This window comes from Pteropus alecto, unplaced genomic scaffold (genome assembly GCF_000325575.1).
Source record: "Pteropus alecto unplaced genomic scaffold, ASM32557v1 scaffold177, whole genome shotgun sequence".
In the NCBI taxonomy this organism is placed as follows: Eukaryota; Metazoa; Chordata; class Mammalia; order Chiroptera; family Pteropodidae; genus Pteropus; species Pteropus alecto.
Genome location: NW_006442207.1, coordinates 12,712,134 through 12,724,992, shown reverse-complemented (window position 1 = coordinate 12,724,992; position 12,859 = coordinate 12,712,134). Strand labels below are relative to the sequence as shown.

Genomic DNA, 12,859 nt, shown 5'->3' with positions numbered 1-12,859 from the left:
CTCCCTCGGGGTAGAAAATCCCAAGGTTGCTCCAGAATGGGGGAGGGAAGGGGGCGGGAGGCGGGCCTCGCCCCAGACAAGGAGCTTCCCCCAGCTGTGAAAGACCCTCTGGTTTCTGCTCCAGCCCTGGAGGAAGGAGAGGGGACCAACCCCCAGGGGGGCTTCCCTGGTCAGGTTGCCCCTCAGTCCACAGACAGGCTGCAGAAATCCACAGGCCAGCGCAGACCTGGCGCCCCTCCCACTGAGGAGGCGTGGCCAGTTGCGTCATTTCCAGGCCCGCCCCCTCTCGCCCCGCCTCTCCCTGGTATTTTCGGGACTTTCCTAAGCTGTTCTAACTTTCCTGCCCCTTCCCCGGCCCGGCCCATCCCAGCCCAGCCCAGCTCCGGATCTCGTCCTCCACCGGATCTCGCCCGCCACACCCGGACGGGTGGCTGGAGAAGATCCGACCCTCCCCCAAATCTGGACCCCCTCTCCCCCCGCACTCTGGTCTTGATCGGTCTCTTCCTCCCCCCGCACTCCACCCCACCCCCACCCCCAGGCGGGCGCCTGAAACTCTGGGAAAGAGAACCCGGCCGGAGCCACCAGACAGAGCTGGGCCTAGCCCAGAGACATGGAGAATTGCTACGACCCAGTGAGTCACTCCTGGCCCCAAAGCCGGCCGGCTGCCCCCTGTGTTTGTCTGCGGGTCTGTCGGAGTCCCCTCGGCTCCCCTACACCTGTAATGCCTTCAGTTTATCTCTCAGCCTGCCTGTCAGTCTGTCTGCAAACTGCTTCCAATGGAAGCCCTCTTATGGGCCTGGGGAGGAGTGGAAGTGATTACTGAGGGCTTAGAGAGCTGGGAGGTGGAGAGCCCTGGGGGTAGCTCAGTCAGCTGCTACCCCTGTCTGTCTCCAAACCAGGGTCTGGATGGCATCATTGAATATGATGATTTCAAATTCAACCCATCTATTGTGGAGCCCAAAGAGCCAGCCCCAGAGACAGGTTAGTAAGTCCTCTAACCTACCCTTGTCTTGGGAGTGGTGGGGAGGAGCCCATCTCCTCTGCCTTGGTGATGGGCTCAGAGATCCTGGATCATCAAGGCTCCTCTGTCCCCAGCTGATGGCCCATACCTGGTGATTGTGGAACAGCCTAAGCAGGTGAGAGAATGCAAGGGATGGTATGGGATGGCTTCAGCTCTGGGGCAAATGGGTAGTTGTAGCTGGGTGGCCACAAGGAGGGTCACTGATCACAGAAGCCCCTTTAAGTTGGAATGGTTGGCTGCTGTTGATCAGTGGTGTGGTTGTGGTTCAGGACAGACACTACCAGTCATGGTCACTGCTGGCAGGGGGTGTGGCTGGCTGGGGGTGGGGGGTCTCTTCTGGTCATAATGTCACTCTACCCTGGAACCTTCAGCGAGGCTTCCGATTTCGATATGGCTGTGAAGGCCCCTCCCACGGAGGACTGCCAGGTGCCTCCAGCGAGAAGGGCCGGAAGACTTATCCCACTGTCAAGGTGAGCAAGGATGATGCTTAAGGGGAAGCTAGTGGACAATTTGCCCAGGGGCATTACTGACAGCCCTCACCCCTCCCAGATCTGTAACTACGAGGGACCAGCTAAGATCGAGGTGGACCTGGTAACGCACAGTGACCCGCCTCGTGCTCACGCCCACAGCCTGGTGGGCAAGCAATGCTCGGAACTGGGGGTCTGCGCCGTGTCTGTGGGGCCCAAGGACATGACTGCCCAGTAGGTGCCCTCTACCCCTGGCTCCCACTGGCATGCCCACTCACTACTTGCCAGTCCTAGGCCCCAGCACACCTCTATGAGCTTAGCATCTGACCAAGGGGAGAGACTTAGGTGGCCCCAGAACTCAAGGCCCCAAGTAAAACCAGAAAAGCTTCCTAGAGGAAGTAGGGCTGAGCTGAGCCCTGGCGGTAGGATAGTGCCTCAGGAGGAAAGAACTGCCTGCAAGGCCTCTAACTCCCTCTCCCTCACCCAGATTTAACAACCTGGGTGTCCTTCATGTGACCAAGAAGAACATGATGGAGATTATGATACAAAAACTTCAGAGGCAGCGACTCCGCTCCAGGCCTCAGGGCCTTACTGGTATGGTGGGGGGAGGGTTATGGAAGGTGGTCATGGAAGGAATAGAGAAGGAGTCCAGGGGTCACACTGTGCCCACTTTCCAGAGGCTGAGCGTCGGGAACTAGAGCAGGAGGCCAAGGAGCTGAAGAAGGTGATGGATCTGAGCATCGTACGACTGCGCTTTTCTGCCTTCCTTCGAGCCAGTGACGGCTCCTTCTCCCTGCCCCTGAAGCCTGTTATTTCTCAACCCATCCACGACAGCAGTGAGTATCCTGGCTACCTGGGATGCAAGGCCTAGGTGTCATAGGGCACATGGGAGGCAACCTCAGGTTGTGGAATCAGATAGGTTTGGGTCTGAACTTGGCCCTACCACGTATGAATTATGTGATCTTGAGCAAGTCATTTCCCCCGAGTATGGCTTCTGTCTTGGGTAAATGAAGATTCTAGAGGTTCCTCTACCTCTTGATGATGTTCAGATGATACAAAGTACCTGGCTCCATAAACAGGACCATGTCTCTTACGTCATCTGAAGTAATTGATATCCCACCCCCACAGAGTCTCCTGGAGCCTCGAACCTGAAGATTTCTCGAATGGACAAGACAGCTGGCTCCGTGCGGGGTGGAGATGAGGTTTATCTGCTTTGTGACAAGGTGCAGAAAGGTGAGGCTAGAGCCCAGGCTGGGAACTAGGGATGCTGGATATCAAGATTGGGGGCCAGGACAACTTCAGAACAAATGGCCATGGAGATTCCACTAGGAGCTGTAGCCAACCTTCAGTTTTCCCTGTAGATGACATTGAGGTTCGGTTCTACGAGGATGATGAGAATGGATGGCAGGCCTTTGGGGACTTCTCTCCCACAGATGTTCATAAACAGGTACTCTAGGGCTGGGGCTGGGGCTGGGGGCCCATCTAGGCCAAGGCCTCCGTGACACCTTACATCCTCCTCTGTCCAGTATGCTATTGTGTTCCGGACACCTCCATATCACAAGATGAAGATTGAGCGTCCCGTAACTGTGTTCCTGCAACTGAAACGCAAGCGTGGGGGAGATGTCTCTGACTCCAAACAGTTCACGTATTACCCACTGGTGGAAGGTGGAGCTGGGCTGAAGATCCCAGGCGGGCTGGAGGTGGAGGGCTGGGTGGGAGGGTCCCAACAACTAGATAAGGGAACCTGAGTCAAGTCAGGAGTGGGGAAGGTCTCAGGAAGAGGTGGTCCTAGGAGCCAGCCTGAGGGCTTTAAGGGGAAAGGGCCATTACCAGCCTTGGGACAGGGCTCTTGAGTGCCCATGAATGGGGGTTCTAACATCTCATTTCCCTCTGCCCCCAGACAAGGAGGAGGTGCAGCGGAAGCGGAGGAAAGCCTTGCCTACTTTCTCCCAGCCCTTCGGGGGTGGCTCCCACATGGGTGGAGGCTCTGGGGGCTCGGCTGGGGGTTATGGAGGAGCTGGAGGAGGAGGTGAGGGGGTCGTTATGGTATGAAGGGCGACGGAGGTGAGAGGGGTTAAAAGGGAGAAAAGTTGTGGGGGAAGAAATCTGGGGGAGTCCTAGCTAGTGCCCTCTCCCCACAGCTCTGCCTGTCTCCACAGGTGGCAGCCTCGGCTTTTTCCCCTCCTCCTTGGCCTACAGCCCCTACCAGTCTGGCAGCGCGGCCCCGATGGGCTGCTACCCAGGAGGCGGGGGCGGGGCGCAGATGGCCTCCGGGACGCCTGGCGGGGATGCTGCGGGGGGAGCAGAGGCGATGGCGCCTCCCAAGCCCCCGCAACGCGAACCGCATGCCCCGGAGCTGCTTCAGCGAGGTATGGCCCTCGGAATCGGGCGGTCGGGACGCTGAGGGTAGGAGACCTAGCCTCCGCCCACTCCTCTGTTGCCCCCAGCCCGGGAGTACAACGCCCGCCTGTTCGGCTTGGCGCAGCGCAGCGCCCGAGCTCTACTCGACTACGGCGTCACGGCGGACGCTCGCGCGCTGCTGGCGGGACAGCGCCATCTGCTGACAGCGCAGGACGAGAACGGAGACACGTAGGTGGGCCGGTGGGCGGGAGACGGGCTCCGGGAAAGTTGCGGGTTGCGGGGCGAGAAAGGGACCTTCAAGGAGCCAGGGCTCTAGAGTTGGACAGACCCGCTTTCAAGTCTGCCCATGCTATGTACTAGCTCTCTTCAAGGTACCTAATCTCTTCAGACTTAAATTTTGTCGACTATCAGAAGGGCACAATAATTGCACTTGACTACCTCAAAAGGTGCTCAGAAAGGATTAAGTTCAGGTGTTGCGTTGCCCTTGGAGACGTGTGGGCTCAACAGGCCCCAGCAAGGGAGATTATGGGGGCACTGGGGTTTTAAGGGTAGAGGATGCACTGAGTGGTTGGGCTTGCTAGGCCAGAGTCTCACACCCCATCCCCCAGGCCCCTGCACCTGGCCATCATCCACGGGCAGACCAGTGTCATTGAACAGATAGCCCATGTCATCTGTCATGCCCAGCATCTCGGTGTTGTCAACCTCACCAACCACCTACACCAGGTGAGGGGCACCTATTGGTGAGGGGGTAGGGGTTGGAAGGCAGGTGGGTCTAGGCCAGGGGTGAGCCTGCTTCACTCTGCATGTGTCCCCAGACGCCACTGCACCTGGCAGTGATCACCGGGCAGACCAGCGTGGTGAGCTTCCTGCTGCAGGTAGGCGCAGACCCAGGACTGCTAGATCGGCATGGAGACTCAGCAGTGCACCTGGCACTGCGGGCAGGTGCCAGTGCCCCCGACTTGCTGCGTGCACTACTGCAGAGCGGAATTCCCACCCTGCCCCAACTGTTGCACATGCCAGACTTCGAGGGTGAGTTCTTCACCTCATCTGGACCAGGGGCAAGGGTGGGAACCAGGGAAGGTAACCGGCGAGTGCCTAGAGTGAACATGAGGTGTAGAGATCAGCTGGTCAGGAGGCCCCATTGGGATCACAGCTGCAGGCTGAGTATCCTGTGTCCCTAGGGCTGTACCCAGTACACCTAGCAGTCCGTGCCCGAAGCCCTGAGTGCCTGGATCTGCTGGTGGACAACGGGGCTGAAGTGGAGGCTGCAGAGCGACAAGGGGGCCGAACAGCTCTGCATCTAGCCACAGAGATGGAGGAGCTGGGGTTGGTCACCCATCTGGTCACCAAGGTGGGAATGAAGACTGTGGAGGGACCAAAGATGGTGAAGATGCAGGATAAGAGGCAGCTAGTCTGTTGGTGCTGTAATCAACCACTCCCTTGCACTCCACAGCTCCGTGCCAATGTGAATGCTCGAACCTTTGCGGGAAACACACCCCTACACCTGGCAGCTGGACTGGGATCTCCAACTCTCACCCGCCTCCTTCTAAAGGCTGGTCAGTCTCACCCTCATGAGCATATGAACAGGGTCAGGAAGAGGAAAGGGCAGGGCTCCCATTCCCCCCACTTTGCAGTCCTTATTGTGGATGAACTCCCATTGTACTTCCCGCCCCCAGGTGCTGACATCTATGCAGAGAACGAGGAGCCCTTGTGCCCACTGCCTTCACCCCCCACCTCTGATAGTGACTCAGACTCTGAGGAGCCCGAGAGGGACACCCAAAGCAGCTTCCGGGGCCACACACCTGTCGACCTCACTCGCAGCACCAAGGTGAGGCCAGCCTGGGACTAGAAGTACCAGGAAACAGGGAATCTGGGGTTAGGGATGGGGTCGAGTATCTGGTACCTGGGCTTTAGGACTGGGATGGGAGTAGTCAAAGCTGAGGCTGTCTCTCCAGGTGAAGACCTTGCTGCTAAATGCTGCTCAGGACACCATGGCGCTCCCCCTGACTCCGCCTAGCCCTGCAGGTGAGATTTCTTCACCCATTGCCAACCCCTAGGCCCCTGCTCACAGAGGTCTCTTCTCCTTCAGGGCTTCTGAAGGAGTCTGCCTTGTCATATTGCCGTGAAAGAAAGGTAGTGTCCAGGTGTCTGTGCCTATGACCATCTCTGGAGGTAATTGACACATCTGTGTGTGTCTCCCTCAGGGCCAGAGCTGCCACTAGAGGATACAGTCCTGCAGAACCTGGAACATCTGCTAGATGGGCCAGGAGCTCAGGGCAACTGGGCAGAGCTGGCAGAACGGCTGGGGCTGCGCAGCCTGGTGGACACATATCGAAAGACAGCCTCGCCCAGTGGCAGCCTCCTGCGCAGTTACAAGGTCAGTCAGGCCCCGTCCCCTGCTCCATGCCTGGCTTCCTTTCCCTAATCTCAAATCCCATGTGCTTCCTTGGCTCTAAGGCTCCTCTTACACCTCTTCCTTCTCTCCAGCTGGCAGGTGGGGACTTGGCGGGCCTGCTGGAAGCTCTGTCTGACATGGGCCTAGAGGAAGGAGTGAGGCTGCTGAGGGGTCCCGATGCCCGAGACAAGCTGCCCAGCACAGGTAAAGGGGTCCTACAGGGAAGATCAATCTGGGCCTGCAGGGTGGGAGGCCTAAGGCCTTGACTCTTCCCTATCTCCTTCCCTGTGTCCACTCCCCCAGCAGAGGTGAAGGAGGACAGTGCATACGGGAGCCAATCAGTGGAACAGGAGGCTGAGAAGCTGGGCCTGCCCCCTGAGCCACCAGAAGGGCTCTGCCATGGGCACCCCCAGCCTCAGGTGCACTGAACTGCTGTCTGCCCACCAGCCTCCTTCCTGGGCCCCTCTGTACAGTATCCCCACCTATTCCAGTTCTTATTTAATACCCCATGCCCACCCCTCAGTTGGGGTAAATAAAGGATTCTCATGGGAAAGGGAGGGGGCCCAGCCCCCTTCTCAACTTATGGCAGCCCCTGAGTGACTCTTGTCCTACCCTGACCCCAAGCAGGCACTGGAGAGAAGAGGTCCAACCAGCAAGTCCAGAGCAATTTTAATGAGGGTGGAGGCTGTACAAAGGGCAGGACCCACTGAAGGAGGGGAAGCAAGGCCATGCTACCCCTGGCCTATGTATGGGGGCCTGGGCATGGACACCCTTCCTCCACTTCTGGAAAGAGAGAGGGTGAGCCCTCAGGGAGAAAGAAGGGAAAACCAGCTCAGCTCCAACTCCTGGCCTCTGTCTGAGCCAGGCCCCAAGATGGAGAGGAATTGCTGGTGTCAGGGGTGGGGATGGTCTCAGCAGAAAGCGGAAAAGTTGTCAGGCCTCCCCCCCCCAAAAAAAGCATCAAAAGTCCAGAGGTCCTGGCCCCTCCCACCCAGCCCCCAGTACGAAAAGTGCAAAACATTATCACAAAAAGGGGGTCAACTTAGAGGGGCCCTTAGCCTAGGCTCCTGAGGCCAATGCCCTAGCCCTGCCCTGCCCCGGACACCGCGTCCGGCGCGGTCGGGCCTTGGGCTGAGGAGCCCTCAGGGGTGGCCCGAGGCCAGCCCCGGGCTCAGCAGGTACCCAGCGGGCACCACCCCCCCGCATGCCCACCCCCAACTCAGGGCTTCTGCCGCCTACTGCCTGCCCCTGTTCGAGGCTCTGAGCCATGACACTGAGCCTGGGGCTGGCTGGAGGTTTTGGGCTGCAGGGAGGGACTGGAGTGAGGTGGGAAGACTCCATCCTCTGTGCTCCCGGCCTGGGCCAGTGCTGCCTCTACTGCATCCAGCTCTTCACTGCCCGCCTTTAGCTTGACCCGAAGCAGTGCTGCATATGTGCCATAGCGGGATTTCTGAGGCAGAGGGGCAGGGGCTGTGAACCCACACTCCAGCCTCTGCCCACCCCACCCCATCTCTACCCTGTCTGGACCAGGGAGGGACACTAAAGTAGGCTAGGAGGTGGCAGCTCCTTGCCTACCTCTAAAGCCCCCAAGTACTGACATGATACCCTGGTAGGCTGGTGATCATCTCTGGGCTCTTTCAAGACTGCCAGTTTTAACAATGTTTCTTAAGCCTTTACCAGAGTTAGGAAAACTGAGCACGTGACAGACATCTCCCTTCATTACCCTAGTGGGTATAGAATATTCTTCCAGTTCCACAGAAGAGGAAACTGAAGCTGAGAGAGATTAAACAAACTACCCAAAGTCACCCACCTGGTTCCACTCTTAAGAGTCCATTCCCTTAACCACTAGTCTGAGCCTATATTTGGGGACATGGAGATCCTGCTAATGGAAAAAAGTGCTACAGAGGTGCCTAGGCTGGGAGGCTCACCTCAAACTCCAGGTAGGCCTCCTTTTGCCGCTGCTCCTCGGCCTCCTTACCCCGGGCCTTCTTGCCCAGTTGGGCTGCCCGGTGCTCCCGCAATTCACTTGCCATAATCTTCAGCTTGGCTTCATGGGTTCGCACCTGCTCCTCCTAGAAGCGAGAGGGAACCCGGTCAGGGTCACTCTAGCACATACAATGCCTTTATGCAAGTTCATTTAAAAGGAGCCCCTTCCTTTGGATGAACAAAGCACTATGTCTGGGTTCACAGCATAGCACGTGGAGTAGAGGCTGAAACTCAGGCCCCCCCAGCCATTGTCCCAGTGCATTAGACATCTACACAGTCATACATGGTAACCTTGAGTGTAGTCAGCGTGGGCCAGCCCAACTCTATCCTACTGGCCAGGTGGACAGAACTGGGGGTACCTGAGAGAGGCGGGTGGCAGCACTGGGCAGCAGAGGGCGGCTGAACTTCTTCTGGGAACTAACAGCAGCTGGGAAGGGGGGTGCAGAGAACATGGCAGCCACCACATTAATGCGAGTGATCCAGGACTGCATCTGCTCCAGGCTCCTGAGGAGATAGCACAGCCACTTGGGACCTGGGCCCAGGGTTCCTGGCCAGGGGTGCCAGTCCGGGGTCAGGATGTGGACTGAGAAAGAGGCAATCCAGGGACAAAGGAGTGAAAAAAGTTGAGAGTAGGGTGAAGGGGTCTGGAATGGGCAGGAAGAGGGCACTCACGGGGCCTGGAAGAGGAATACCCTCCAGTCAGCTGTGCGCAGGTAGAACACATGGGGCCTCTTGCTGTAGTCATTGGCACGAGTGGCCAGTGCGTGGTGGATGCTGATGGCATTCTTAAGCTCTGCCTCTGATAGGGTCTTCCCAGGCTGGTATTCCTCCTGCAGGGGTGCCCATCTCGTCCTGGCCACAGTCCCAGCCTGGCCCAGCCCAGCTCAGACCCACTCCCCGGAGCCAGATAAGCCCCCACCCCTTGGGCTGGCCCCGCACCTTCTGCAGGTAGAGGATCATGCCCTTGAGGATCCCGTGGAAGCTCTTCCAGCCCCTCTTGCCCCGAGGTGCTGGGGGAAGGAAGACAGGTCACAGAGGTCCTGGGACAGGCCCACTCCCATCCATCCCCCAGACCCCACTGGGCCACGTACTCTTCCTGCAGTCAGGATCTGCGTGCACCTTTCGCACCAGGGCCCCGTGCTTGTAGACTGCGGCCCCTGGCTCAGGAGTCAGGTCCAGGAAAGGGCTGGAGCCACTGCCACTGCCCCCGCTGACCCTTTTGATGACCTTGGGGTTGGGGTCGGCCAACTCAGACAGAGAGCGTCTCAGCTCCTCCTCGTCTCTGCAGGTGTGATCACTTCAGAATGGGCTGGCCATGGAGCCACAAACCCCCCACCCTTCAATCTTGGCCTCTGCCCACCCAGGAAAGCCCCTCTACTGCTTGTAGAGATGGGAATAGGGAAACTGCTGCTCTCAGAAATGTGGCTTCCTTCAACCTGAGGCTCCTGGAGCCATGGATCCCACCTCAGACCAAGTCTCTCCAGGGGGCGCTGTGTCTCCCTGCTCAGATCACGGCTCTTTGAGGCAGCACAGTTCCTTCAGATTAGAGCTCTCAACGGTAGGGCCATGTCTGTCCCTTTCTTCTCTCACATGTAACCAGCCCCATCCTCTCCATTTCTGCACACATACACCCCCAAACCTCGCACCCTTCTCCACCAGGACAGACACATATCTGACTCAGCTATCTCAGCCACACCCAGCGCCAGCTCATAGCTTGTTGGCTAAATGGTGGCAGAAGTAGCTGCTTCCTAGTGGTCCCCTAGCACATTCTGGACTGCAGGCTCTGTCGGTATCATGTAAAAAGTCTGATTCTTTCTGGTCACTTCCTTGCTCAAGAACTTTCAAGTTCCCTATTGCTTCCCACATGGGACCTATATTACACCCCCGCCAGCACGCTCCTTCCATTCTCCATTCTCACCAGGCCTGCCTCTGCTTCATCTCCCCATGCCACACTCATTTCAGCCACTACATATTTGCCTCCTAAATATCAACTCCCTTTCTCTCCCCAAATGCTTCCCCTCCTTTAAGGCTATGCCCAAGTCCCAATCTTCTAAAAAGCTTCCCCTGGTCTTTTGTACTACATTCCTGACCTCTGCTTCCTCTGAGGTCTCTCCTGCCTGCTGGGAGTTCCCAGCTAAACTGAACAGTAACTAGACTCTCAGCAGATACCAGGAAATATGAGTGATCTATTGACTGTTTACTTGAGAGCTCTACCCTGACTAGGGGACCCAAGGCTAAAATTGGACCTCTTCTCTCAGACCGGACTCTTCCAAGACTAACCCTGAGTCTGCTTTCACTGGGACTGCCAAGAGTAGATAATGTGTTCTGTAACACTCTGGGCTCCTTAGGACCAATGGGGGTGGGGGAAGCTCACACTATTGGTCAAGGCCCTACCTGCAGAGATTTCTGTTTTCCCACTAGGGTTGCCAAGGGACCTCCCCTTTTTGTTTCAGCACCCATTCTCCCAGGCCAGCTAACAGTGGCCACCCATCCCAATCCAGCTTGTCATAACAACCCAGCCAGAGACAAGACACAGAACCCCAAGTCCGGCCAGGCATCTCCAAAGAAGGAAGTGAGGCTACCTCACTCCTCTCATAGCCTCACCCACGTCCCCTGTCCCAGGGCCCCAGGACTCAAAGGGCCTACCTCAGCTCTCTCAGCCTCTCCAGGCTGACCCTCCCCCACTCCTCATCTCCACCCCACCCCACAGCCCAGGACTCACATGGCCCACTGCAATTTTTCATTCTTGATGGAGCTGTACAAGGCCTGGGGAGGAAGGAACAGATCAGGGTAGTATGAGTCAATCTTGGAAGGAGGTGCACCATGTACCCCGATACTAGAGCTCAGAGCTCTCCTTCCCAACCTGGGGGAGGAGACAGAACTGGGCAAGGGGGCAGCAGAGGGTAAAGACAAGAGCAGGCTCTGGAATGGAGTAATAGGACCCAGGCCCAGCTCTGCTACTTTTTTAGTTGCATGACTTTGATCAAGTATCCATGAAGGAGAACAGACACGGTAACACACATTTAATGAAAGATAGCAATTAGCATAGGGCATCCTGGCATATGGTTGATGCACAATAAATGACAGCTGCTATTAATATCTTTACTGTTGTTATTACTGTTAAGGGGTCATCCTGCTGAGACCCTGGGTGGGAGAAGCACAGCTCTGAAGGGAATGGAAAAGAACAGCCCAAGAAGCTCCCCTTTTCTCAGCCGTGTGCTTTGGGTCTGTTTCCACAGGATAAATCCACACAGAGCACAAGGGAACACAGGCCCAGGAAATAGGACTCACCCTGTAACCTCCTTCCCTGGGTAACAGAGAACATACTCTCATGGCACCCAACCCCAGGACAGGCTGAGACCTTCTCCCAACCCAGACTGCCCAACCAGGCCAAATGCCAGGGTGGTTCAGCCCCTTGCCCACTCGCACACTTCATGTTCCTAGGAAGTGAACACTAGTGTAAAAGGCAATAGTTTTAGTTTCCAAACCCTACACACCTCAAACTCTCTGTGAGGTCCTGAACCAGTCACTTCCCCTCTGTACAGTTGGTCTGAGGGACGTATGGGGGCCCTGGGGTGGTCAGAGGAGAGAATGGGCTCCAGGAGTAGCATAGAGGACCCCTCCTCTTGGGAGTGGCCTGCAACATGAATCCACACTAGTGCCTCCCACTGTCGGGGTGCTTTTGACAGCCTGTCTGTGAGTGGGTGTGTCCCCAGTATGTGTGTGTTGGGCTTAGTGTGTGGCATGTGATGCTGTCTGCGTGTGAGCTGGGTGCAGTAGTGACGTCGGCACCTTCGTAATGGGATACAACCCCCTAACACACCATACTCTCTGACACTATCACTGCCCACTGCCATGCCAAGCGGCCCACATGTGCACACCCTGTTCAGGGACGAGTACACCCCACAGCCTCCATCCCACACACAGCACAACCCAGTCTTATGCACATATACCCTCCCAGCATACACCCAGCCCAAACTCAGCATAGCTCGGCCCCTAAACCCTCACTCTCCAACTCTCTTGGCCAAGAGGCTGAAGTGGCCACTGACATCCAACCTACAATTCTTGTCTCCAGCGTTCCAGTTCATCCCCTGCCCCTTTTGGCCCCCAACTATGTGACTTCCAAAGTCGCAAACCCCATCCACTAGCCCCCTCTCATGCTCCCATCTAGAAGACCCAAAGGCCCTTTAGTTTGAGATGCCTACCTTGATCCAAGGGGTCTGTGCCCTTCCCCCTCCAATCCATGCCCATCCCTGGCTATCCATGGGCTCCATCCCTGCTGGGCTCCCTGCTCAGCCCCACTGATGACCCCCTTGGCTCGTGCTGCCTTTGGTGCCACCTTCTAGTCGCCCCTCAACCTCAGCCGCCCTCGGCAACTCCCTCGTTCGCCCCCCAGCCTGGCGTGGGCCGCCGCCCCAACACCCTCACCGCCTTTTTCTTCTTGCGGCTCTGCAGGCGGCTGACCACCAGGTCGGTGTAGAGCACGGGCTTGAGACTGCGCGAGCGCTGCGGCCAGCCGTAGCACAGGGTCTCTGCGCCGCGGTGGGTGCGCCCGTAGCGAACCGAGCAGAGCGAGCGCGAGCGCAGCCGCCCGGCGCTGCTGTGGATGCTGTTGACGCCGATCATGCT

The 12,859-nt window shown here is 57.4% G+C and overlaps 2 protein-coding genes across 4 annotated transcripts in view; one reads left to right on the top strand and one right to left on the bottom strand.

The window, feature by feature from the left end:
• The window catches only part of NFKB2 (nuclear factor kappa B subunit 2), a 7,714-nt gene extending 887 nt beyond the window's left edge, over positions 1-6,827 (top strand). The window contains exons 2-23 of one of the 2 annotated variants that reach the window (XM_006920916.3): positions 539-631; positions 900-981; positions 1,096-1,136; positions 1,393-1,491; positions 1,571-1,722; positions 1,976-2,082; positions 2,166-2,324; positions 2,617-2,721; positions 2,850-2,935; positions 3,015-3,153; positions 3,389-3,517; positions 3,648-3,857; positions 3,936-4,077; positions 4,458-4,572; positions 4,665-4,878; positions 5,031-5,200; positions 5,303-5,405; positions 5,526-5,677; positions 5,805-5,874; positions 6,054-6,226; positions 6,337-6,448; positions 6,551-6,827. In XM_006920916.3, the coding sequence (XP_006920978.1) occupies positions 611-631; positions 900-981; positions 1,096-1,136; positions 1,393-1,491; positions 1,571-1,722; positions 1,976-2,082; positions 2,166-2,324; positions 2,617-2,721; positions 2,850-2,935; positions 3,015-3,153; positions 3,389-3,517; positions 3,648-3,857; positions 3,936-4,077; positions 4,458-4,572; positions 4,665-4,878; positions 5,031-5,200; positions 5,303-5,405; positions 5,526-5,677; positions 5,805-5,874; positions 6,054-6,226; positions 6,337-6,448; positions 6,551-6,672 (2,703 nt within the window). In that variant the 5' untranslated portion in view covers positions 539-610 and the 3' untranslated portion in view covers positions 6,673-6,827. Of the gene's footprint in view, positions 1-538; positions 632-899; positions 982-1,095; positions 1,137-1,392; positions 1,492-1,570; positions 1,723-1,975; positions 2,083-2,165; positions 2,325-2,616; positions 2,722-2,849; positions 2,936-3,014; positions 3,154-3,388; positions 3,518-3,647; positions 3,858-3,935; positions 4,078-4,457; positions 4,573-4,664; positions 4,879-5,030; positions 5,201-5,302; positions 5,406-5,525; positions 5,678-5,804; positions 5,875-6,053; positions 6,227-6,336; positions 6,449-6,547 lie in introns of both variants that reach the window. The other variant, XM_006920915.3, reaches the window with a different exon arrangement.
• A 67-nt stretch (positions 6,828-6,894) lies between these two features.
• The window catches only part of PSD (pleckstrin and Sec7 domain containing), a 17,138-nt gene continuing 11,173 nt past the window's right edge, over positions 6,895-12,859 (bottom strand). The window contains exons 12-18 of one of the 2 annotated variants that reach the window (XM_006920914.3): positions 10,953-10,996; positions 9,322-9,512; positions 9,170-9,240; positions 8,903-9,060; positions 8,590-8,734; positions 8,173-8,316; positions 6,895-7,694 (exon numbers count right to left, since the gene is read on the bottom strand). In XM_006920914.3, coding sequence (XP_006920976.1) covers positions 7,464-7,694; positions 8,173-8,316; positions 8,590-8,734; positions 8,903-9,060; positions 9,170-9,240; positions 9,322-9,512; positions 10,953-10,996 — 984 coding nt within the window. In that variant the 3' untranslated portion in view covers positions 6,895-7,463. The remainder of the gene's footprint in view (positions 7,695-8,172; positions 8,317-8,589; positions 8,735-8,902; positions 9,061-9,169; positions 9,241-9,321; positions 9,513-10,952; positions 10,997-12,859) is intronic. The other variant, XM_006920912.2, reaches the window with a different exon arrangement.